The following is a 25,963-nucleotide window of genomic DNA, read 5'->3' on the forward strand; positions in this document are numbered from 1 at the left end:
CCTTTTCCTAGCGCTGTATCTGCAAGAACTTACACAATAAGAGAGTTACTCCGGGAGCCCCCTGCTCCGGACACTCACCCGCCCCTGGGAGGCCCCGCGCGCCGGGGCGGCCCCTCGCGCAGAGCTGGTGGCACCGCGCTCAGAGCTGGCAGCGCGGGTGGCCGGGGGCAGCGCGCACAGGGCCAGGGCCAGCGCGCAGAGCAGCGCGGGCACGGAGCGGTGCGGGACCATCATCATCGCGGACCAGCGAGGGAGACCAGCTGGGCAGCGCAGCCTCCCTCGCCCCGACCTTAAGTAGCCGCCAGCCCAGCCCCGCCGGAGCGGGGCCCGCCCCTCGGGGGAGCGCGCGGGCCAAGGCCGGGGAGGAGGGGTGCCCCCAGCGGGGCTGAGAGGGGCGGGAATCTGGCCTGGATTCTGGAGACCTCGGGGATCCCAAGGGACAGATCGACCGACCGGACGGGGCGAGGCCGCCCCTTCACCCCGCTCCCCCGCGCGCGTGGAGACCGAGCCCAAGAGCCGGCACACACAACAGGCGATCCCTGGGCACTACACTGCAGGGACGCGCACGCAGATCAGGGGCTGCAGGCTGGATGGGGACGTAGCCTCCTGTGGGCCCCTCTGCAAGCCGCCTCATCCCAGCGCTGCCTCTGCAAGCACTTTCAGCACTCCAGCCCCCCCCCCCCAAGAAAATCCCAGCTGCTCGCATTTATTGGAAACTTTCCACATGTCACAGAGAGCTGACACGGGATAAGCCACATGTCACCTCATCACATCCTTTATGGGGGTGGGTGGGGCAGCGGGGGACTCTGGACACTCCATTCCACAGATGGGGGACGCAGGGTGGGGGTGCCAGGATCAGAGTCTGAACCCTAGTTCCATCTGGAAGGCCTCTTGGACAGCTCAAGGCTGCTACCAGCTGGAGGCATCACTGGGGCAGGGGATTGGGGGAGGGGTCTGAAGGCAGGGGTGGGACAGGGTGCCAGTCTCCTGCCAAGGCTGGCTCTATTTTACACAAGCAACCTTTTTCTCCCTTCTATTTAAAACGTTTGGATGGTCCCCAATTCTATTGATCTTTCTCTTTTCTTTAGGCCTTGGGTCTCACCCAGCAATATTCAGAGTTACTCCTGGCTCTGCACTCAAGAATTATTCCTAGTGGTGTTCAATGGACCGTATGGGTTGCTGAGAACCCTGGTCAGTGGCTTCCAAGGCAAGAGCCCTATCGGCTGTATGATCTCTCTGTGATCGGTCTTCTTGAGCTGATGACTTCAGATTGACCTTCAGGACCCACTAGCCAGACCTTGCTGCTGCCTGGTTTTATTGCTATTTGAGGGTGGGGGGGTTGTTTTTTTCCAGCTTTAAGCCTCATTGATGTCTCCAAGGAAGAGAAGATTAAGCCTCTTCCCCCAACTCCTGGCGCCTTCCTCCAGAGGGGCTATGGAGACACCGGACCCCACTCCTCCACCACCCCCACTCGCCCCAACTTCTCTATTTCCAAGTTCCCTTTGCAACCCAGATCCTCCTGGTGCCGAGACAGTAAGAATTCTGGAAGACTAGAGATCCACTGAGTTCAGTCTCTGTGTGTAAGTTACAAGGAAAGTTACCTGTTGTTTTTTTTTTTTTCTGATTTGGGGCCACACTCAGAAGTGCTCAGGGATCACTCTTGGTGGGCTTAGGGGACCATGGGGGGGGCAGAGATAGCGCCAAGACTGACTGTCTGCAAGCAGGGGCCCCGCCCACTGCTATCTCTCCTGCCCTGTTCTTTTCTTTTGCAGTCCCAGAGATCAAAGCCAGGATTTCACCCACACAAGGCCCTTCCACTGAGCCACACCTTCAGCCTAAGAGTTGTGTGTTTTGCTTCAGCTTTGACAGTGTTAGGATCCAACCCAGGACTCTCACATGCAAAGCCAGGGCTTCGCCTGCTGAGCCAACGCCCAGGCCCTGACGTGCCTCCTTATCTGCTAAATGGGTGTAGGAAACGCTGAGGGTTGCATCTGTCTGTGAACGCAGCCTGGCTCGCAGCCAGGAAGATGAGTGTCCCTAAGCATGCTGCCTGCTCCCTGTCTCTGGACCCCTCCAGCTCTCGAATCTGGCTGAGGGGACCCTACCACACCAGTAACTTCCTCCCATGTATGGGGCGGGGGCATGTGGGCTGAGAGCGGGGCGAGGGAGTGCAAAGAAACGATAATCTAGAGAGAATTGCAGGAGAACAGGACCTGGGAGTTGGCCTGACTCAGGACAAAGAGGGAAAGTGAAGGCATTCGCGGGCAGGCGCGGTCTCTGGACACAGAGAGAAGAGAGGAGGCTGGGCAGGAGGGTGGGGTCCCCGGGCCCACAAAGTCTGCACTTGATCCAGAGTGATGCCCAGGTGCTTGGGGATGTATGTCTGGCTGAGCCTGTAGAGCTAAATTCAATTCAAAAAGTGCTTCGCTCCCTGGAGGCATCAGGACTCAAGAAACCCCAGGACTCTCACACACAGCTGGAAGCAGAAACCACCAGTGTCTCCTCTCCCTCCCGCATTCTTTTTTGTTTTCTTTTGGGGTCACATCTGGCAGCGCTCAGGGTTACTCCTGGCTCTGAGTTTAAGGATCACTCCTGGTAGGTGCAGGGGGGTGCCGGGGATCGAATCTGGGTGGGCCGCACACCAGAAAAGCACCCTCCCCACTCTCCTATCACTCCACCCACCCACGTTCTGACACATCCGAGAAAGGCTCAAAGCAACATCAGCACCAGGTCCTGCAGTTTTGCCTGCAGAGGAAGCCATGCCTCCCCAGGCAGGGATGTCCATGGAAGCACGGGGCATGGAAGGCGGCCAGGACCCAAACATCCTGGTCAAATCAACAAGGACTCTGCATCTCCACAGATGATTCTGCAGGCTTGGAGAGATGCTGTGCACCAGCATCTCAGGGGGCCCTTAGCAGGCATGAGAGACCCCCCTCAGCCACGGAGCTGCCCCAAGGCTCGGCATGGCTCAGCTCAGTTCCATCAGGGGGCCTGTCTCTGCAAACACCTTCCAAGAGTCAAGGAGCATAAACCCCCAAACTCTCAAGGCAGATTGGAAGGGCAGAAGGAGAGAGTTTCTTACTCGACTGTGTGGCTGCCAGTGCCTGAGTTAAGCCCCCTGAGCCTTGGGAGTCTTGTGGGGAGATGACAGCATCCTCTTCCTGCGTCATTGGAGGACACATGAGAAAAAGATCCCAAATCAGCATAAGCGCTTTGCTTTCTATGGGTGAGTTGTTTAATATGCACATTAAATTATTGATAAAAAATAAAAAGAGGCCAGAGCGATAATCCAGCAGGGCAGGGCACTTGCCTTGCATGAGACTGATCTGGGTTTGATCCCCAGCATCCCGAATGTTCCCCTGAGCCTGCCGGGAGTAACTCCTGAGTAGAGAGCCAGGATTAAGGCCTGAGCACGGCTGGTGGTGGCCCCCCCCCCCCCCCGCCCCGCAAAAAAAAAAAAACAAGTTGCTGGAGGGCTTGAAGTTACAAGTGACCCTTGAACAAAGTGGGAATTAGAGACAGTGCTCCCCTCTGCTGTCAAAAATCCTGGTGTCACTGTTGATTCCCCCAGACCTGATGACTGCCACCTGCTGTCAACCGGAAACTGTGCCAAGGGCATAAAGTCCATGAAGGCGCACCTCTACGCAACATGGACCCCATACTCTACGTGTACAGCCGCGGAAGGAGGGAAAAGCAAACACAGGAACAAGTGTAAAGAAGAGAGCCAGAGATGGAATGAATGAACAAAAGAAAGAGAGAGAAAGAAAGAAAGAAAGAAAGAAAGAAAGAAAGAAAGAAAGGAGGGAGGGAGGGAGGGAGGGAAGGAGGGAAGGAGGGAGGGAGGGAAGGAAGGAAGGAAGGAAGGAAGGAAGGAGGGAGGGAAGGAGGGAAGGAAGGATGGAGGAAGGGAGAGAGGAAGGGAGAGAGGAAAGGAAGGAAGAAGGGAAGGAAGGAAGGATGGAGGGAAAGAAGGAAGGAGGGAAAGGGAAGGAAGGAGGGAAGGAAAGAAGGAAAGAAGGAAGGGAGGGAGGGAGAGAGGGAAGGAAGGAAGGAGGAAAGGAGGGAAGGAAGGAAGAATGGAGGGAAAGAAGGAAGGAGAGAAGGAAGGAAGGAAGGAAGGAAGGAAGGAAGGAAGAGAGTAAGGAAGAAAGGAAGGGAGGGAAGGAAGGAGGGAGGGAGGGAAGGAGGGAGGAAAGGAAGGAGGGAAGGAAGGACGGAAAGAAGAAAGGAAGGTAAACATCGAAAAATTCATTTATTGTATTTTTCAGATCCATAAGTTGATGACAACTGTTTACAAGAAAATGCTTTTATGATTGGACCCATGCAGTCCAAATCCTGGGGTTGTGGGGGTCAGCTGTACTTACAACTATGTATCTGATATACTTGTTTCACTGGGGGCGGGGGGCTCCTGAGCAGTGCTCCAGAGTCCCAGGGGTCCCAGTGGTAGCTCTCAGCCAGCAGTTGGCAGCTGGATGCCCGGGCCTTGGACACCGTGCTGGTGGGATCCCAAGGGACGCAATTCCCAGGGATAAGCCAGCAGCACCGGGGAGCCCTCAGGGCTGCGTCCAGCAACATTCGGGGGCTCAGGCCCAGTGCTCCCACACGCAGGGCAGGCCCTCCAGTCCTTGGAGGACCTTCCTGATCCTGAGGGGAAAAAGCTCTTTAAAGTGATGCCCGCTCGTTTGACAGATGAGAAAATAGAAACATGTCGGGAGAAGAAATGTCCCTGCCAACTCAGAGTGGCCATAGCAGCTGCCTCGAGGGTCCTGTGCAGCAGCTGGGGCACCCCCACCAATGGTCGCTGATTAACAGAGGGCGGTTGGGGCTTGGCCTTGGCCCAGGGGTCCCTGACTACAGTCCAGGGCTTCCAGCCCCCTCGTTAATGATTACATGGACCCTGCAGCTCGGACTTCCGGGACGCCCTGGGGAACTCCCGGTCTCACATTCCACCCCTGTCCCAGGTTTCTGTCACAGAGACAGTGAGGGGGACAACAGGGGGTCTATGCCCTGCCAGGAGGGTGTCTGCCTCCAGGCAAGTGAGGGCACTGGCCACCCATGATGGCTTGTGGGAAGAAGGGAAGAGGCCAAGCTCGGCCCAGCTCTACCCCTGACTTCCTGGGCGACCCAGGCTACATTGCTGTCCCTCTCTTAGCTTTCCATCCACAGCATCAGGCCCCAGCTCTAGTCCCTGCAACCATATCCACAGCCTAAGGCCTTGGAGCCTCAGGGTTTAGATCCAGGCAATGGGCCACCAGACTGGGGCTCCCACCCAGGTGAACCAAGCCATTTGGACCCCGCCTGCTGTTCCCAAGACTGTGTGCCACCTCAGCACGGGGCCCAGGTATTTCCGGGAGGGCAGAGGGAGCACCAGACAGGGGGTGTCCAGTGCTGAGGCTCTGTGTGTGTGTGTGTGTGTGTGTGTGTGTGTGTGTGTGTGTGTGTGTGTGCGCGCGGAGGGATGGGGTGGAGCCTGTTACATCCAGGGAAACTGAGACTCGGAGAGTGTGTGCAGAGTCACGCAGGGCTCAAAGCTGGAGGGAGACACTTGGGGCTGGCTCCATCCCAGGTGGGTACAGGAAAATCCTGGCATGAGCCAGCTGGGCAGCGAGCAACAGGGCCTGTTCCAGGCAAAGGGTCACAGCGAACCTGTCAAAGCCCAGCCCAGCCTGGCAACCAAGAGTGTCTGTCAACGGTCCCCCAACCCCTACACACACATACACACACACACACCCCTTGGCCATCATGAGAGGCCCCCAAACACCCGCTGGGAGCCCTCAGTTCAAGTCCTGGGCTGGGCCCACTGCACAAGGGGGCAACAGTGGCATGGTCTGGACTGTCCGTGGACACACCACGTGGCACTTTTCCCTTTGAAGATGTTGTCCGTCTCAACCCTGTCCTGCTCAGGTCGCTGAGATCTCAGCCTCTGGTCTGGGGCATCCTGAGTACTGGCCAGCATAAGATACACAGCAGGCAGCTTATCAGAATCAGCCTCAAAGAAAGGGTGGCCCGGCCCAGGCCCTCCCCAGAGGGGCTCCCTGCCCCCAGCCCTGCCCCTGCCCCTGCCCTGACCACAAGCTAATCTGCTCATAGCTCCAGTCCTGCTTGGCAGCGGCCTCACCCCCCACCCTGGACCACAGTGTACGAAGGGCCACGGCCAGGAATGGCAGAACCGCCCTGTTCTCTGCTCTGGCCCGAGAGCTGTTGTTCTGGGTTTCCCGGGAAGCCGGCCACTCCCGGGCCGCCCTCACGGCCTGTTTGCTCTCTGCCTCCCTGCGGCTCACGGGGCCTCCCAGAACACCCACCCTCTGGCCAGGGCTCATTGGGACAATGGTCAGTAAACAACAGGCAGTTACGAAACCCGGTGGAACCGCATGGGCCTCCGGGTGGTCTGGGGAGTCCAACGGGCGTGAAGAACACGTGCTGGAGAGCCCAGGCCTCTGTTTCCTCATCGCCAGGGTGGGGAGGGAGCCCTGGGGAGACGGCTGGAAGGCTTGAGTCCAGGCGTTGCATAGAGGAGGCCCAGGTTGGATCCCTGGCACCTCGGGGACCCCTGAGCATTACCAGGGAGTGATGCCCGAGTACTGAGCTGGGACAGTGGCCCTGGAAACATGCTAAGGGTGGTCCCAACATTACCTTTAAAAAAAAGCAGAGGCTTGCACGTGGCTGACCTGGGTTTGATTCTCAGCATCCCATAAGGTCCCCCGAGCACGGCCAGGAGTAATTCCTGAGTGCAGAGCCAGGAGTAACCCCTGTGCATCACCGTGTGTGACCCAAAAAAACCAAAAAAAAAAAAAAAGGAGAGGCTGGAGAGAAAGTACAGCAGGGAGGGTGTTTGCCTTGCATGCTGCTGGCGCAGGTTCCATCCCTGGCACCCCAAAGGGTACCCTGACCGCTCTTAGAAGTGATTCCTGAGCTCAGAGCCAGGACTAAGCCCTGAGTACCAGTGGGCGTGACCCCTAAATAAAAAACATTTAAAACGGAACTAAATGGGGAGAGATCCAAGGTGGGGGGGCACCTAGCTCAGGGGTGGGGGGGTTGTGTAGCTCAGGGGTCAGGGGTACTGGCCTTTGGGCACCTGAGTTTGATCCCTGGCATCAGAAGGCCCTAAACACCAATGTCTTAGCCCCCAGCATTGCTGCACTGCCAGTATCTGTCCTGGATGTTTAAGTGGCACCAGAGCCCCCTGGAGCACTGCTGGGAGCCTTCCCCCAACAAATGATCCTTATTATCATATCAGGAGGTAGACAGGAGACCCAAGGCCTGGCAGTGGAAGCACCCCAAAGCACTCCCCCAGATGCCATATCCACTGTGCATACCCCAGGGCGTCTCACAGAAGAAAGGTTCAACCCTTCCAGGGAGATCCTGGAGTTCTGTCTGTGCTATGTGGCCTGGGGACTGTTGCTTACCCTCTCTGATTGAAGGAGCAGCTGCTAATAGGGAGAGGGAGCCCAGGTGCAAGCTAGTGAGGAGCTCAAGAGAGAAAGAGAGAGAGACTGGTGGGGTGCATCACCCCATGGGGGACTGATTCACTGCAGGGTCTGTCCCTCCATCCTTTCCTTGCACCTTGGAGCATGGCCCTGGGAGTCACACAGCCAGTTCCGGCCAGGCACTCTCAGACCCCGAGACCCGGTCAGCTCCAGGCCGCCATCCGCCCGGAGTCCTCATGGCATGACAAGGCAACCGGCGAGGGCCAGCTGGCCCAGTCTGTCCTGGGGGTGGACAGCTGTCAGGGACATTGTGTGTGGCGCCTGGCCGACTCTCAGAACTGCAGCCCCTGGCCCTGCCCAGCTGTGGAGGCCGCCCCGGCCCAGCGCCAAGAGCCAGAGGTCACTCTCCGAGAGCCTGGCTCCTCGCCCCTTCACCCCGTGCCCGGGAGCTGCCAGATTTGGCTGCGGGGCCAGGCCAAGGCTGTTCCTGCCAGTGCTCAGGCAGGCCCCTGGAGGGAGGCAGGTAGCCCTGCAGTGCCGGCTGTGGGCAGCTGGTCTCCTGGCCCCTCTGGACCCCTCGGCCCGCACACAGGTCTGTTAATCAGGCCGGCGTCTCAGCCACAGGACAGGACCCAAGTGCAGTGCTGGAGCTGCCGGCCAGTGGCACCCAGGGACCCCGTCTCCATCCATGCCAGGCAGGTCCCCGCCTCTGAGAGCAAGTGTTTCTAAACAGGATAAAAAGAACCAGACTGGCTGTGGGAAAAGCTCCCCCCAAAAGGTTAGTCGATTTTCTTGTTCGTTTCGGTATTTGGACAGGCCCCAGTAGTGCTCCGGGGCCACACGTGGAGGTGATCAGAGGACCCCAAGTGGTGCTGGGACTCGAACCACTGTCACGGCCGTAAGTGAGGCAGGTGCCTGGAGCTCTGTAACTATCTCTCCGGACCCCCAGTCTGGGTTTAATCTATACCAGCTCTCGGGGGTTCAGCAAGTTGTATTTGCTCTTTGTCTCAATGTCCTTCTCCACTAACTGAAGGTTCAGACCCCCCCCGCCCACAAATGCTGTGAGAATTGAGCCAAGGAAAACCCAGCAGGGGTTACGCGCCATATCAGGGATGGAGTCTGCACTAGTGAAAGAAGCTGCACCTGCTGTTCCTTGGGACACGGGGACACGGGACAGCCTGCAGGCTGGAGCACCTGCCTTGCATGCGCGTGGCCCTGATTTTGATCCCCAATACTGAATGCCACCCCACCCCCCAGCCCTATTCCTGGGTATGGCTCTGGTGGCCACCAGCACCACCATCTTCGGGTCTGACCATTCAACTATCTGGTCCTCCACTGCGAAACCAACTATTGTGATATGGGGCCTCTGAGTCCTCCCACACAGCTGGGAAGTCCCCATTCCGGAAGGCCTTCTTGCAGACAGGAAGAGGGGGCCGAAAGACCCGTTCTAAAGTGCTGGGCTCAAACACAAACTTTTTGGCAGCATCTCCCTGGGACAGCACCTGCTTGTTGGCGGGAGGCCGTGATTTTGACCTCAAGATGCACCCCACATGACAAGAGCAAATCCAGCACTGCTGCTGGGATCCCCCAGCACCTCAGCCAATGTAATGTTCCCCCACGCCCCGCAACAGTACAGCCAGTGCACCAGCCACAGACACAGCCACCACTAAACAGAAAAGACAACAAAAGCATTTTTAGGCACAAAGACCCACTAATCAGGCCCAAGGGATGGATTGTGAAGAGCAGGTGAGCACAAATGTCGTAGAAATAGATGTGAGTTTCTCATCAGGCGCCACCCGAAGTCCTATGCTATAGTGTAATGCTACTCTGATTTTAAAACTTCTGGTTTCCAGGGCCACAGCAACAGTACAGCGGGTAGGGAGTTTGCCTTGCACGAGCTGATGTGGGTTCAGCCCTTGGCATCCCATATGGTCCCCTGAGCACCTCCAGTAGTAATTCCTGAATGCAGAGCCAGGAGAGAGAGAGGGCTGGAGTGATAGCACAGTGGTAGGGCGTTTGCTTTGCACGCAGCTGACCTGGCTAACCCAGTTTCGATTCCTTTGCCCCTCTCGGAGAGCCCGGCAAGCTACTGAGAGTATCTTGCCCGCACAGCAAAGCCTGGCAAGCTACCCGTGATGTATTCAATATGCCAAATGCAGTAACAACAAGTCTCAAAATGGAGACGTTACTGGGCCTGCTCGAGCAAATCGATGAATGACGGGAGGACAGTGCTACAGTGCAGAGCCAGGAGTAACCCCTGAACATCACTGGATGTGACCAAAAAAAAACAAAAAAAATATATGTATATATTTTTAAAAACTGCTGGTTTCCTCCCTCTTCTCAGGCTCCCCACCACAGGCTGACATGTCATAAGGGTGACCCCAGCACGAGATGGCAGGTGACAAGCAGCCTCTCAGAACCTCAGGTCCTGAGTCTTGAGGTGTCTGAAAGAAACAGCAAAGGGAAGTGCATGTATGCAGCTGGCCAGCATGTCCCACCTGCCCGCAGGAAGTTCGTCCTTGCCCAGGGATACTGGACGCTCCATGAGCCGACAGTCCTCCCCATCCCCATGGCTTCAACAGCGGTGGACAGGACAGTGTGCTGCGTCCCTCCCCCTTCAGGCTTCACAGAACTTCTGGGAGAGGGGCTTGGCAGGACGCAGGACACAAATGCTGAGGTGCCCCCTTGCGCCCTGCACACAGAAGGCTCTGGAGCTGCGAGGGCATCTGAGGCAGGGAGGGCCTGGGCCGGGGAGCCCCAAGAATGCCCCCAGCCTGGGAGCACAGGGAGGGCGCAGGTGGGACAGGGCCGTGCCCCACGCACTCGAACAAAGGGGCTGGTGGCTTCCTCTCCTGTCTCTGCAGACTGCGGGCAAACATCCTGCCCTGGCACTGTGCTCGCAGAGACGGGAGCCGCAGTATGAGCCGGAACTGCTCACCCGTGACCTCAAACTCTGTGTCCCTGTCACCACGGCAGTGGGGGGGGGGGGGACCAGAGGGTTCCTGACAAGCCCAATGGGCGTGGCTGGAGGCATGGATAAGAGGTTATATTGGAGAGAGCTTCAAGGTAGCTCCCCACGCCCTCCACCACCTCCCCACTTTGTAACGCCCCATCCTCTCTCCTCTGCTTGGTCTCAGCCTGCCCAGCCCAGACCCTCACTTCCCAGGAGAGCTGGAACATGTGACCCCTCCACCCCCACAGAGCCCCTGCTACAGACTCCAGCTTGCAAGAACTCGCAGTGGGAGGAAACTCCACCTGCCGGCACCGAGGGTCAGAGACGCTGCTCTTGACTCTCAGCTTCTCTGCAGACTTCTCGGCTCTTCTCTGTTGTTGCTGGGCCCTTTCCTGGGATTATTTTGTCAGGGACAACGCCTGGCGCTGCAGAGAGCCTTAGGACTGGAATGTGCTGGCTGCTTCATCCGCCCAGAGAAGTGGTGACCAGCTGGAAATGCTCAGGGGCCACCCCGCACAAAGACAGGACCTGGCAGGTGACGTGCAGGGTGGGCTGGAGGTGTGTGTGTGTGGGGGGGGGTGTCTCTGCACCTGTGGCCCCTCCGGGCACCTGCCTGGCCCCACAGGACACTCCAGGGCCTGTGCAGCTGGTGGATAGTAGCCCTGAGCCTCCGCTCCCCCTGCAGGGAGAGCCCCAAAGAGCAGAGGCCGCTCCCCAGAGCACACACACTCCCACTTGGCAGATACAGCCTGCCTCCCCCCTTTCCTCTGGAACCACAGCCCCCAGCTTCCTCTCTGTCTCCGGTCACTCACCCAGATGGCACCCTCCCGCTCAGCCCCCTGCCCTGCCCGGCCCCGCTGGCAGCAGAGGCCGGCATTGACCTTGGAGGCCCTTTGGGATCTTCTGGCCACGTGCTTGTCACCCGCTGACCCTCTTCCCCAAGGGCTTACCCTCTGTACCCCCTCGCTCTGCTGCCCTGCGGCCACCACGGGGGTCCAGGTCCAGCTGTCTCTGCCTCTGGGCAAGTCCTGGGCCTCCCTGAGCCTCCCTGGGCCTCCCTGTCCTCATCATCAGACCCTGAGCAGGGCCCGGTGGGTGCAGGATGACTCCCCCCACCGCCTTCCCCCCGGCCACGGTGCCCATCCCGAGTCTGGGACAGCAGCAGCTGGGACAGTTTTCTCTCCGGAAGGCGGTTTCCTCAGAGCCCCTCAGCCGCCAGGGACAGAGCAGGCGGGAGAAGGGCTTAGAGGAAAATTCCTGGTCTGGCCCAGCCAACCTGGCACTCCCAGCTGCTCCCAGCTGCCTCTGCGACGGGGGTGGGGACCTGGGGCCTGGCAGGCTCTTCCTGAGCCCCGAGTTTGGCTCTCGGCCTCGACCCCTGTCTGAGTGGGCAGGAGAGTGGCGGTTTGGGGGGGAGGGCGCTCCTTGGCATCAAAGAAGAGGCGGCGGAGGAGGGAGACAGACAGGCCTTTGGGAACCACAACACGAGCTTCGTGCTTGCTTGCAGGGGAGCCCCGGGCCTGACCTGGAAAAGGGTCCCTGGGCGGGTGCCCACCCCAAGATGCAACCCCATGTCCTAGCCCTGCACCAGGCCTGCGTGTCCCTCCCCTGTCCTGCACATGCACCCCTGCACATTCTGTGCACTGCTCTCCACATCACTTACACCTCAGATGATGCGGTGACGTCTGTCAGACAATGGCAGGAATGGGTCATCTTTCAACTGCCATGTTGTTCATCCTGGATCCTGTCCCTGGAGGTGGGGATCAGAGGCCTGTCTGGGCCCTGTGGGCTGTGGTCATGGAACAGACACTGGTCCAGTCCACCCTGTCCTTCCTCCACTTTTTCCATGCCTCAGTCTCCCTGGCTGGCAGGTAGGAGGGTTAAACATTAGCACTCGTGTAGCAGGGGCACGGCGGGAGGAAGAGACACAGTACCTGGGAGGTTTTTCAGGTAGCTGAGGAGAGAGTGCAGAGAGGAAGTTGCTGGTCTTGCACGCTGTGGACCCCAGTTTGATCCTGGCACCACACATGGTTCTCTGAACATCATCAGGAATGATCCCTGAGCATGTAGCCAGGAGAGGCTCCTGAGCCCTGGGGCCCCACAAAACCCAAAAGATAGAAAAATAGAAAATACCTGGCACAGAGTGAGTCTATCCACCTGCCGTGGGCCGAGAGAGAGAGAGAGAGAGAGAGAGAGAGAGAGAGAGAGAGAGAGAGAGAGAGAGAGAGAACAGTGGCTAGGGCACTTGCTTTACACACAGCTGGGCTGGGTTCATTAACTGGCACCTCATAGGATCCAAGCCTTGCTAGGAATAATCCTTGAGTGCAGAGCCAGGAGTAAGCCCTGAGCACAGTCAGTTGTGACAGTCAGTTGTAAGCCCCCAAAACATTCTACAATATTTACTGGGTTTGCTAGAGGAGGCCCTGGGTATCTCTCTATGACCTGTGTGACATGTGCCAGGCCCCATGCACCCACTGCTGACATGTATTGATCACCCCATTACATTAGGGAAATCCAAACAGGCAACTATAATTAGAATATGTTTATCCCTTTGTTCCAGAGGATGAGTCCAAGGCCCAGAGAGGCTGATAAACCTCAGTGAGGGTCTGAGTACTAGATGGAAATGAAGGGGTGGGCTGGGGTGAAGACCAAGTGTCTGACAAATGGGCACAGGGCATTATTGTTGGGGTGGTGAACAGGGTCTCACACTGGAGTACTGTGAGAGCAGCCTAATTCTCTAGAGTATTTTTAACTCTTTTAATTAGGGGCCAGAGAGAGAGAATACAGTGGGTAAGGCATTTGCTTTGCACACGGCCGACCCAGGTTCAATTCCCAGCATCCCCTGTGGTTCCCTGAGGACAGTCAGGAGTGATACTTGAGAGCAGAGTCAGGAGTAACTCCTGAGTATTTCCAGGTATGACCCCCCACTCCCCAATCTCTCCCAAAAAAACAAACAAAAAAAAAATCTTTGAATTTACTAAAAGGGTAAAGGATGTTTATGCAAAAATAACATGCCAAATCCCTTCAACAATGTAGGTAAATTTCCTTTACAAATCATTTTGAAAGCAAAAGTCCACACACGTCCACTCTGCCCAAGCAGTTGGCGGGAGAGTGAGTGGACACAGTCACTCAGAGAACTGAACAGGGCGGGCTTGGGAGTGGGGAGCCTTAAACCCTGGTTCTCACTACATCTGTAAGCCAGGGGTATCCTGGAACCTTCTGGGCAGCCCCAATGAAGGGAGGAGGGGGCCCTCACCCCTATATCAACAAGGCTGGGCTCTCAGAATGGGGTCAACCCCCACCCCCAGGTGTAGCCCCTGAGCCTCTAGATGGCCTGGAGCCCCAGAACATGAGATTCTCTAAGCACAGTCCAGCCACCTTCTCTCACACTTGGGGAAACTGAGTCCAGGCAGGAGAAAGGGCTTGCCAGGCTTAGTGAGAGTGAGAGAATGGGTCTCCCCCTCCCCGTCCCCCTCCTCCCTCTGCACTGGGAGGCCCTCACCGCCTGATGACTCAGGCCTCTGAGTCATCTCCTGGCCCTGCAGAGCAAACTTCTCAGGAAAAACAATCCCCAAACAAAGCCTCCCCTGATCTGGGAACAGAACAGGCCCAAGGGGCAACGAGCCAGAGCCCAGGAGGAGAGTGTGGGGCAGATCAGGGTCCCAAGATGGGTCTTTCCTCCTGGCTGCCCACTGCTGGGGGTCCCAGAGAAGGCTGGTTCTCGTCCTGAGCTTCAGTGTCCCCATATGTGTATGTGAATGACACCCCTGATGGCACAGACACTCAGAAGGCAGCGAGGTAAATTCCTGGTCATCAGTCGGGGTGACGTGGCCCCCTGAACTGATGGCAAGTGTCACGCCCCTTCACGATCAGCAAACCAAGGCTCAGAGAGGGTGGCCCTCGGGGGCAAGAGTAGGAACAGGGATCTGGATTCGTACGGGACGAGCTGGCTCCAGAGTCTTCCTCTCACTCCTCCAGACCTCTCAGACTCGGGAGAGAGAGCATAGAGGGCTGGAGTCCCTGCCTGTTACAAACAAGACTCATGTACCACCTGGCTCCCAGAACATCTCTGGTGCCGGACTACAGCAGTTAGGGTGTTTGCCTTGTACACAGCTGACCTGGGTTCAATCCCTGGCGTCTCATATAGTCCCCCAAGCACTGCCAGGAGTAATTCCTGAGTGCAAAGCCAGGAGTAATCCCTGAGCATCACTGGGTGTGACCCAAAAAGAAAAAAAAACACACACAAAACAAAACAGAGCATCTCTGGGGATAGACTGAGAAGCCCCCAGGACCCCAGACAAGGCAGGGGAGACTCTTATCCCCCCAAAGTTACCTACTGGCCTGCAAGGTGATAGCACATCAAATCTGTCCAGGGAGTGACCACAACCAGACATCTGACCACAACATCACTCTCCCCCTGTGGAAGGCCCATCTCTCTGCCTGCTTCCCGGTCAGCAAGGAGCCCCTAAGGACTCAGGGGGAGCCCGTAAGTGAAGTAGTCAGCAGAGAGTCTAGGCACTGAGCCTCTAGATGGCCTGGAGCCCCAGAACATGAGATTCTCAAAGCACAGTCCAGTCAGTGGGACCCTTCCTCTGACCAGGCTTCGGGAACCTCTTTGAGGAAGTAGTCAGCAGAGAGTCCTGAGGGGCCCGGTGAGTCCCATTGGAGTCTTGAAGTTTGTTTTTAGGGACTAGGCACAGGATATCTAGGGTACGGAACAGCAAGGGCTCAGAGGCATGGCCAGTTCCCGGAGGTCTGGAGAGGTATAGCTGGCTGGGGGCTAGACCAGAACCAGTGCTGGGAACGGGTCTGACTGCTGCCTCATTCTGAAGTGGGAAGGTTAGTCACCACAGTAAAACAAGAACAGAACAAAACCGACCAGGCTGCTTGAGTAGGGTTGGGATGGAGTCAGAGAAACAACTGGTGTGTCGGTATGGAACGCAGCAGAGGTGGTATTGATGACTGATCATACCCACGATGCAGGTGTTAGCAATGGTGCCAGCAGCCACTGTGTATGTCAGACGAGAAACGTCTCCCTAGAAACGATGCAGCCTGTACCTGGCCTATAAATGCTCCTCATGAGCTGGGTTTGAGGCTACCAGGTCGAGTTCGCAGGTGTGAGAAACTGAGGGGCCAGGCCCGGACTAATATCCCAGCAAGTAGGGCACTTGCTTGCATGAGGCTGACCTAGATTCGATCTCCAGCACCCCACATGATTCCCAAGCACCACCAGGAGTAATTCCTGAATACAGAGCCAGGAGGAACCCCCGAACACCGCCAGGTGTGGCCCAATAACAAAACAAAACAGAAAATAAAATAAATAAATAAAACCAGTGTCCTCCCTCAGACTTCACTGGTGCTGCCTGTTCCCTGATCTGATTTCTGTCACAGTTCCAGAGTCCCTCTCTGCTGACAGACCAGGGATGGAAGAGCCACACTGGGTGGTGCTCAGGGACTCCAGCCAGCTCAGAGATCACGCCTAGCAGTGCTCAGGGCTCAGTGAGGAGCTGGGCACTGAACCAGGGCCTCCAGCAGGCAAAGCGTCAGCTCAGCCTGGAGCTCATCCCCAGCCCCTGGTAAGTAAGGAGAGAAGGACAGTTTCATCTCGGCGGGCGTCTGACTGGCACTCGAGTCCCCTGGGGATCGAATCGAAAAGATCCAATTCCTACCAGCCAAAGGCCTTCCTGGAGCCCCTCCTCTGACCAGGCTTCAGGAACCTCTCAGCATACATGCTACACACACACACACACACACACACACACACACACACACGCGCGCGCGCGCGCGCGCTTTCGTGCGCACACACTGCATGGTGGACCTCTGAACACCCCCATTCCTGTTGGCTAAGGCAAAGGCTCTGGTTTGGTGTCAGAAATGGCTGTGCCAAGTCCAGCTGTATATGGGCACGCAACCATCCCAGAAATGGACCTTCTCAGTGCCACTGAAAACCCAAACTTCCTCAGGAAACCACTGTCCATCCTCCAATTCACTTTTGTAAACCAACTGACCCAGTGGCTGAAGTGGGTCTGGCTTCCTTTTCTGTTTCCTGTCTTGGGATCCTGCAAGAGGCGGCCCCTCCCCTCCCAATTCCTCAGTTTCCCCAAATGTCAACCAGGGTGAGTAGATGTGATTTCTTTAGGAACTCTTCCTGCAGGATGCCCGGGGAAATTGTCTGGGGGAGACCCCTATACCGCCAGATGTCCATTCCATTGTTACTCCTCCCCAATTCAACTGGAGGTGTTTTTTTTTTTATGATGGCATTTAATGAGTTAAGAGTTGCGATAAATACCCAAGCTCAGGAGAAAAGATCCAATTCCTGCCAGCCAAAGGCTGAGTGACCTGAGAGGAGACACTGTCCCTTCCTGGGCTGGCATATGAAAGTATTTGTGGGACGATGCTCTAGGGCTTGTCTATGTATAATTCTGTTGTCATGGTATTTGTGAGAAGCAGGATTGGCCTGCCTTGGGGTGAGCACGTCAGCCCTGAGTGGGGGTGGAAAGAGAGGGATTCAAAGGCCTCTCTGCACCCCACAGGATGTCTCCGGAAGCCTGTCCTCAGTTCAAATGACAGACTTAGGAGCAGAGTACAGGAGCAGAGTATAGGATGCCCTGGGTCATTGACCAAGAGAGCCAACGCTGGTGACAAACTCTCCCCTTGGTGAATCCTCACCCCCACCCCCACTCCCATTTCACAAATGGAGAAACTGAGGCTGAGAGGGGTAAGGGATAGCCCAGGAGCAAGTCAAGGCCAGAACGATGGTTCAGGCTCAGAGCGGTTGTCTCCGGGTACCAGGTGCTAGCCCGAAACAGTGTGGCACGCTCAGGTGTGGGGGCGGTCCCGACAAGAGCAGGTGAGAGAAGGGGCCCCGGGCATGTAACTGTGAACCAGTCTTCTGACACAGTCCCTCCCATCCAGGCCCCTGCTCCTGCCTTCCACAGCCTGACTGTCCCCAAAACTCACGTCTCGGCTCCAGGGTGCCCATGGTTCCCCGGGACCCAGAGGGTCCTGACGGGACATCCGGGCCTCGCCTGCCCCCACCTGCACGCCACCATCCTCACCCCTGCTTCTCTGCTGCGTGTCCCTGGCCTCAAGCACAGAGGCCCCAGGGGACAGCCCTGTCTGAATGCCCAACACACCCGCTCATCCTGGCCTGACTCAGGGGAGAGAGGGCCCCTCATCCTCACCCCCAGCTCCAAAAGCCCAACGCTTGGAGCCAGGATGTGGGGTGCCGGCACCCCCAAATCTCTTCCAGTACAGAGCGGATCTCACAGGGAACGGTGCGGGATCATTCACCTTCCCTGCCCCCGCGCAGAAGCTCAGCAATCTCTGGTCAGCTCGCCCAGAGGAGGCCGGAGACGCTTCCTGGGAGACCCCCAACCCAGCACCCAGCGTCAGGAAGCCACGGCGTGGAGGGACCAGAAAGCATTCCCACGGGATGTCTCGGGAGGGACCCAGACCTGTCTCTCTCTGAAGGGCTCTCATAGTGCCATCTGGGCGAGCGTCTTCCCTGCTTGAACACCCCAAAGACCGGAGCCAGGAAGATAGGTCAGAGGTCAGGGTGCACCAAGCACGTGCCAGGCCTGGAGTTTGAACCCCAGCACCACCTGGAGTCTTGAGCATTGACATGCGGAGCTCTGGTGGCCCCAGGGCCTTGGGCCTGAGCAGCAGCACGTCGCCACACCCTAGCAGCAAACCATACAGCCTACTTAGTTGGCCAAGAGACACCAGAAGAGGCCCCAGGCCTCCTGAGCACTGCTTAGGAGCACCCTCCCCACCCCACCCCCACCACCTTTTGCAATAGGGGGACCAAGAACGTAATAGAAGCAATAGAACATCTGCCTTGCATGTTGGAGGCCCAGGGTATGACCCCCAACACCACATGACCTCCCGTCCCCAATCACTAGGTGTGACCTGGGAGGGCCCTTTAGCACCTGTGCAAAGTTCTGCAGGTGCCCCGTGACCTCAGGGTCACATCTCAACTCTAAGGCAGGTCCTGATGATGAGGTGGTACCTTGCCTGGAAGCTCTTTGCCCCCTCCCCACCCCAGGCACTGCACCCAGCCTGAGGCATGCTGGTCTCTGTGCCCAGGGAGCTCCCCTATGCCCTGTCCCCCAGCCTTCTGCTCCCCTTCGGGCGGCCCACGCAAGATCCCCTCACCCCACCCCAACTATGCTGGCTCCCAAAGTACTTTTCCTTCACAGTTGGAGAAAGAAAACAAAAATTGCTCAGAACCAATCACTGTAAGACCCACGAGGGAGGAGAAATCTTGTACTTGGCTGATTTTCCAACATCTGGTCCAGGGCCGATACCTGTCAAGTGAATGTGTGCATGAAAGAAAGAAGGAGGGAGGGAAGAAGGAAGGAAGGGAGAGAGGGAGGGAGGGAGGGAGGGAGGGAGAAAGGGAAGAACGAAAGAAGGAAGGAAGGAAGGAAGGAAGGAAGGAAGGAAGGAAGGAAGAGAGGGAGGGAGGGAGGGAAGAAGGAGGGAGGGAAGAAGGAGGGAGAGTGGGAGGGAGGAAGCAAGGAAGGAAGGAAGGAAGAGAGGAAGGAAGGAAGGAAGGAAGGAAGGAAGGAAGGGAGGGAGGAAGGAAGGAAGGAAGGAAGAGAGGAAGGAAGGGAGGAAGGAAAGAAGGGAGGGAGGGAGGGAGGGAGGGAGGGAGGAAGGAAAGAAGGAAGGAAGGAAGGAAGGAAGGAAGGAAGGAAGGGAGGGAGGGAGGGAGGAAGGAAGGAAGGAAGAGAGGAAGGAAGGAAGGAAGGAAGGAAGGAAGGAAGGAAGAGAAGAAGTAAGGAAGGAAGAGAGGAAGGAAGAGAGGAAGGAAGGAGGGAGGGAGAGAAGGAGGGAGGGAGAGAAGGAGGGAGGGAGAGAAGGAGGGAGGAGGGAGGGAGGAGGATTACCAACAAGGAAGTCAGAATCCCATTGATGTTCGCGGCAGAAGAGTGAGAGAAGTTGGAGCTAGGTGGAAGAGGAAGAGCAAAGGGAATTTCCCAGTGCCGATACCCACCCCCAGGGGGCGCTGGAGCCACTGGGTAGGTGTTAGTAGCTGCAGGTGCATCTGGGAGGGGGCACTTCCAGTCTTTAGGGCAGACAGTTTCCCCAGCTGTAAAGAGGCGGGCCTAAGATGGGGGAGGGGGACAGGCCACTGGGGCTCTGACAAGGAGGGGGTCCTGGGGTCTCCTTGGCTGAGCCCAAGTTCAGCAGAAAGGGTGGGGAAGTGGGACCCCCTGCAGGGGGCAGGGGCAGGGCCAGGAGGGGAGGAAGGAGGCTTCAGTGAACCGAGGCTCCCTGGGGCCCGCAGGCTCTGCCAGGAGACAGTTCCCTGGTGCCCTGCTCTCCTGAGCCCCAGAGAGCGTATGGCAGATGCCTCAGGGAGCGAGCGGAGCTTGTCAGTACCCAAAGCCGGAGTATTGGGGCCAAAGTAATGGGACAGCAGGAAGGGCGCTCGCCTGAGATCAATCCCTGGCCTCCCATATGGTTCCGCCGACCCACTCCAGGAATGATCCCTGAGCACAGAGCCAGGAGTCCGCCCCGAAACACTGCTGGGTGTGACCCCATAACAAAATGAAATCCAAGAAAACAATATCAGAATCCGGCATGGGGTTTGGGGGTCCTCCCTTGGCCAGTGGGCCCTCCTGGGCCTTCTAGGACTCCCCCTGCTTCGAGGAGGAAGCTGCCAGGAGCCAAGGAACAGGCATTTCACGGCGCCTGGGGAGAAGGAGAACTGCTCTGACTAAGGCTTATGCCCTCCCCCACCCCCGCAGGGCCACAGTCCCCGCAGGAAGGCCCGTGCCAGGCCCACCGCAGTCCACTCTGCCCCTCTGAGCAGCCGAGGTCACCAGCCACAAGATGTTTTCCAGGTGACACTCAGGGCCAAGGACAAATTCACGTCTGTGCCTGCACCAGGCTGGGTTCCTCCCCGACACCAACCCGGCCCTGTCCCCGCCCTCAAGCGCCCAAGGAGTCTGAGACAGGGTGCACGTCCCAGGACCACCTTGTGAAGTGGGTGGGAGAGAAATGAAGATCTGGTTAAAGATGGACAAGGCGAGGGGGCTGGAGGGATAGCACCGCGGGTAGGGCGTTTGCTTTGCACGTGGCCGACCCGGGTTCAATTCCCAGCCTCCCATATGGTTCCCCCGGAGCACCGCCAGGAGTGATTCCTGAGAGCAGAACCAGGAGTAACCCCTGTGCATCGCCGGGTGTGACCCAAAAAGAAAAACAAAAGGCGGACAAGGCCAGGCCCCAGCTTTCCCGGCCAGGGCTCTCACCTGTGAACCTGATACTCAGGTGGGGGTGACTCATCCACCTTCCTGGTGACTCACCCTGTTCAACCTTCTCCTCCTCCTCCTCCTCCTTGGGTCCCACCCCAGCTCCAGAGCCTGGGGTGAGAATTCCTGCACCTCCTCCTTGCGGGGGCGGGGGAGGGGGGTACCCGCCCTCCCATGGAGAGGTGCCTAGAGAGAGGCGCAGAGGGAGAGCACCTTTCCTGCAGCCACACGGGAGCCAGCAGCATGCCGAGGCGGGGCCCAGGTGCCCGGGCACCGGGCCCAGCCTTGTCCCCACCCAGTCTGCTTGCCTGGCTCCCCTCCCCAGGGAGGGCACAGAGAGATGAGGTCACAGGCCCAGGCGCCTGAGGAGAGCCCCAGGGATTCCCTGGGAGCTGCTCGCACCGGTGCCCCCAGACTCCCTGGGCAGCCAGGGCTGGGCCTGGTGGCCAGTGGGGCATTTGCGCCACTCCACGTACCTTGCAGGGCTTCGAGGCTGAAGTGGGCTGCTCCGGGGGGCGATTCCAGGGCCAAGGCGGGAGCACTGTACTCGGCTGTCAGCACCTCCTGTGGATCAAGGGCCAAGGTGGTCAGCATGGCGGGGTCCAGGGCCTCTGCTCACCTGCCCCTCAAGCTCCTCTCTTTCCCCACCACCAGCATCCATAGACCCCCTCTTTTTATTTTTTTTTTTTAATTGAATCATAGTGAACTAGTCAGTTACAAAGCCGTTCGTGGTTGGGTTCAGTCGAGCAATGCTCCATCATCCCGTCCCTTCACTGTTGTACATATCCCAACGACAATGCCCCCAGTCTCCCTCCCACCACACCCCTCCCCACCTGTCTCTATGGCAGGCACTTCTCTCTCTCTCTCTCTCTCTCTCTCTCTCTCTCTCTCTCTCTCTCTCCCTTCTTACAGCTACTGAAAGGTTATCATAAATACCCCTTGACACACTTGTGACAAGCTTCCAACCATGGACCAGTCCTCCTGGCCCTTGTTTCTACTGTCTTTGGGTATCAGTCTCCCACTATGTGTTTTTTTTTATTTGTCTTAATGTCCCACAAATGAGTGCAGTCATTCTAAGTCTGTCGCTCACCCTCTGACTCACTGCACAACATGATACCCTCCATAGCCATCCATGTAGAAGCGAATTTCACAATTTTGTTGTCCCTGGTGGTCCCCAGCCCCTCTTACACACCTCCTCCCAGGAGACACTCTCTGCGAAGGCTGCAAGGCCCCCTGGGAGGGTTTGGCTGGACAGTGCCATGGTCCTTTGGTGTGTTTCCGGTGCCTCACCTGCCGTGCAGCCTCCAAAGGTTACCCAGAGCAGAACTGTGACCCCGTTTCCCAGCCTTCCTTGGAGATGAAGGCAGCATCCTGGACCCTCTCAACTCTTCTTTGAGTTGTACACCCCTTCTTCCCTCCAGCTCTGGGTGTCAGCTTCCCTCATGCCATCCCCTCCTAAGGAATTCTGCTTCCACGGGCAGCACCAGACCTGCAGTTAGACCCTCAGATGAGTCCTCTCTGACATTGAGCGAGCAGAAACCTCACCTCCCTTGATCTGGACCCCAGACCTCTATTAATCCAGCCTAAAGTACCATTTGTGAATAAGGCCATCCGTTATCCGAAATCCGACACGCCATTTCGTCAGTAAAGAAGCAAACAGCACCCGGCCCAGACAAGGTCAGACCTGAACACCTGAAGAACCTGCCGTCAGTACTCATCAATACACTGGCTCGGCTCTTCACTCGCTACCTGTCTGAATGCAAGGTTCCATCTCAATGGAAAACCAGCAGGACCGTACTACTGTTCAAGAAGGGAGACATCCATGACATTGGCAACTATCGCCCGATCTGCCTATTGTCTGTCATCTACAAGTTGTTCACTCGAGTCATCCTGAATAGGATTGGCAGAACACTAGATGAAGGACAACCATGTGAGCAAGCAGGGTTCCTCAAAGGATTCAGCACCATCGACCATATCCACACGATAACCAAACTCATTGAGGTTTCTCGGGAGTTCAAGATGCCGCTCTGCTTAACGTTCATTGATTTAAAGAAGGCCTTTGATTCTGTTGAGACGGAAGCGGTCATTGAAGCCCTAGCCAATCAGGGCATACAAGCCCAATACATCAGGATCCTCCGTGAGCTGCATTGCGGATTCACTACCAGGATCTCACCATTCTACAAAGAAGTGATCGTTGATGTCAAGAGAGGGGTGCGGCAGGGTGATACCATTTCACCAAAACTCTTCAGTGCCACCCTCGAGAACATCATGCGACGACTGGAATGGGAAGGAATGGGAGTGAAGATAGATGGTCGGCAACTACACCACCTCCGCTTTGCTGATGACATTGTTTTAATAACACCAAACATCAGCCAAGCGGCACAAATGCTGGCCGACTTTGACCGTGAGTGTGGAAAGGTAGGACTACAGCTGAATCTTACGAAGACAATGTTTATGAGAAATAGCCTTGTTCCTGACGCCCCATTCGCTCTCAATGGAACAACCATCTCCGAATGCAACAGCTATGTGTACCTAGGTCGAGAGGTCAACATGACAAATGACCTGGCACCCGAGCTGCGCAGGAGGAAGAGAGCGGCTTGGAACGCCTTCAAGAACGTCGAAGAAATAGCTAAGAGGACGAAGAACCTCCGGCTCCGGGCACATCTCTTTGATTCCACTGTTCTTCCTGCATTAACATATGCCTCAGAGACCTGGGCCCTACGCAAACAAGATGAGAACGCCATTCAGGTCTCCCAAAGAAGAATAGAAAGAGCTATGCTTGGAATATCACGTTTCACTCAAATGAGAGAACGAATCCGGAGTTCTGACATCCGTCGACGATCAAGGATCAGGGACGCTGTCTCATTTGCCAAGGTGTCGAAAATCAGATGGGCTGGTCACGTAATGAGATTTAAAGACGACCGTTGGACTAGAGCTGTTACTGATTGGATTCCACGGGATGTCAAGAGACCGCGTGGCCGCCCACCTACCAGATGGTCAGACTTCTTTGTCAAGGTCATGAACGATCGGTTTGAGGCCCTCCATGTTCCCGGAGCGAAGAGATGCCATTGGGCTACACTAGCACGCGACAGGGACAAATGGAGACGTTACTGGCGCCCGCTCGAGCAAATCGACGACTAACGGGAAGTTAAGTGATTAAGTGAAGTGATTAAGTTATTAGAAAGCTGAATTCAGCCTCAGGGGAACTTCAGAGCTGTGGTTCAGGATTCTGGAGGAGTTAAACAAAAATGGCCCTTCATATAACTGAAGTGTAACTGGACGAGTTACTTTACCCCCTCTGAGTCAGTTCCTTCTCTATAAAAGAGGGACTGTATTTGTGCCTGCCCCCTCGGGGCATTTTAAGGATTGGATGAGATATAATACGTCGAGGAGTTTGTGGAGCGCATATGTTGACTCTTAACAGGAACAATGGCATCCTTATGACTATTCCCTGCTCAGGCTACAGCTGTGCGTGCGGTTTGGGGACTGAAGCTGGACCAGGGTCCGTGCCTGCCTGAGCCATGAGCTGGGCTCTATCACTGCAAGGCGATGCCGTCCTCCTCTGCCCGAGGGAACCCCTTGGACAGTGAGTTGTCCTGGGCATCCTTGCCTCTGAAGCTTTGGCCCTGGCTCAAGGTCAGGGAAATAGCAAGACCAGTGGATGTTCATTCCAGAGAGTGACCAGCCCACGAGGGCCCCATGGGGCTTCCCAGCAGCCCCCTCCCCATCTTTCATGGACAAGCCCCATTGTCACCAGATTCTGCTCCTCAGAGCCCTGGTCCCCAACATCCAGGGGCGAGTGAACAAGTCACCTGGCTCCTGCCCACACCAGGCCTCTCTGCCCACACCAGCTTCTCTAAGCCGCGGAGAGAGTCCGAGACCCCAAATGCATCCCTGCAGGCCCCTGGGACCAACACACAAAAGGAGCTTGTTCTGAGCTGGCAGGAAGTGGCCAGGAAGTGGCATTCCTGGTGAATTTCTGCCTGGGGTGAGGCCAGCACGTGACCGAAGTGGGGTGGGGGTGGGAAGAGGTGGGTAAGAGCCTGGCAGATGGGGGTCAAGCTCCTTTCACCCCTGCCCAGCCCCCTAGCTCTAGGGAATTTATTTTTTATTTTGTAAGGTAGCCCTGCACTTTAGCACTGTCATCCCGTTGTTCATCGATTTGCTCGAGCAGGTACTAGTAACGTCTCCATTGTGAGACTTGTTGCTGTTTTTGGCATACTGAATAAGCCACGGGGAGGTTGCCAGGCTCTGCCGTGTGGGTGGGATATTCTTAGTAGCTTGCTGGGCTCTCCAAGAGAGACGGAGGAATTGAACCCGGGTCGGCTGCGTGCAAGGCAAACGCCCTACCCGCCCTATAGCTCCAGCCCATTTTATAAGGTAGTCCACAATATTTGATTACAGTTAATATTCAAACCAATCCCAGCACCATTACACCTTCCCAGCACCAAATTTGGGATGTTTTCATCCCAAGCCCCAATCCCTGTCCCAAAGCACAACCGAAATAACATATTTTGTATTGTCTGTTATGAAAAACCGCTGAAAATGCTACAAAAAAAGTATCCATAAAGGAGAACAGTGTGAAGATTGTTCTATTTTGGCAGGGGCCATTAGGACATTCTTTAGGATATCACCAACAGGTTGCAGTCTCCTAGCTCTTCCACAAAGAGCTGCAGAGAGATTCCCTGGTTCCCTGCGCCAGCTCAAGCAGAGTCAGGGTGTTCGGTTCCAGCCGATACTTACACCCCAACGCTTCCAGTGCTCTCTGCCTGGGAAGCCCAGGGTATCATCCCCTCGGCAGCTCTGGGCTTCCTCCCTCACAATCCCTCAGTGCTGACTCCTTGGAGCAAGCCCCGAGCAAGTCTGCTCACGCTCCAGCATGCTCCCACTCAGGCCCCAGAGAAGGTTCCAGATCCTTCAGGAACGTGTCCTCGTCCTTCCTTAGTTCCACCCAGTCCCTCCCCCGGCTCAGCCAGACACAGGCTCTCTGTGTTTACTAGGCCCTCACAGAATCTTACCGCACCCTGTTCCAGAACTCTCTCCCATCCCTGTTCCTCTCTCCTCCTGGCACTTGCCTGCGGCCCGGCTTCCAACCGGGAAGCCTTCCCGACTCTCCCCTCCCCTCCGTCCCTCACCAGGAGAAGCTCCTAGAAGCTCCCAGGGGCCTCTGGCCTTCCAGGGTCTGATGCCAAGCTCGCTTTCGCTAGTCAACCCAGATCTGCTCCTACACCCCGCGAGCTTGGCCTGGGGCTGGGGCCACCCAAGCGCAAGAGACACCCAAGGCAGCCCCCAGCGAGTCACGTGCAGGCCCACGCGGGTCT

At 56.8% G+C, this 25,963-nt stretch overlaps 1 protein-coding gene across 2 annotated transcripts in view; it reads right to left on the reverse strand.

The window, feature by feature from the left end:
* Positions 1–25,963, reverse strand: part of GSN (gelsolin) — a 67,648-nt gene that overhangs the window by 28,492 nt on the left and 13,193 nt on the right. The window contains exon 2 of one of the 2 annotated variants that reach the window (XM_056138518.1): positions 21,119–21,206. Coding sequence is in view for 1 of the 2 variants with exons in the window: in XM_056138516.1 (XP_055994491.1) it covers positions 79–237 (159 nt within the window). In the remaining variant the exon portion in view is untranslated. Of the gene's footprint in view, positions 1–78; positions 252–21,118; positions 21,207–25,963 lie in introns of those variants that run through there. The other variant, XM_056138516.1, reaches the window with a different exon arrangement.

The sequence above is a fragment of the Sorex fumeus genome, unplaced genomic scaffold, assembly GCF_029834395.1.
Source record: "Sorex fumeus unplaced genomic scaffold, SorFum_2.1 ptg000129l, whole genome shotgun sequence".
Taxonomy (NCBI): Eukaryota; Metazoa; Chordata; class Mammalia; order Eulipotyphla; family Soricidae; genus Sorex; species Sorex fumeus.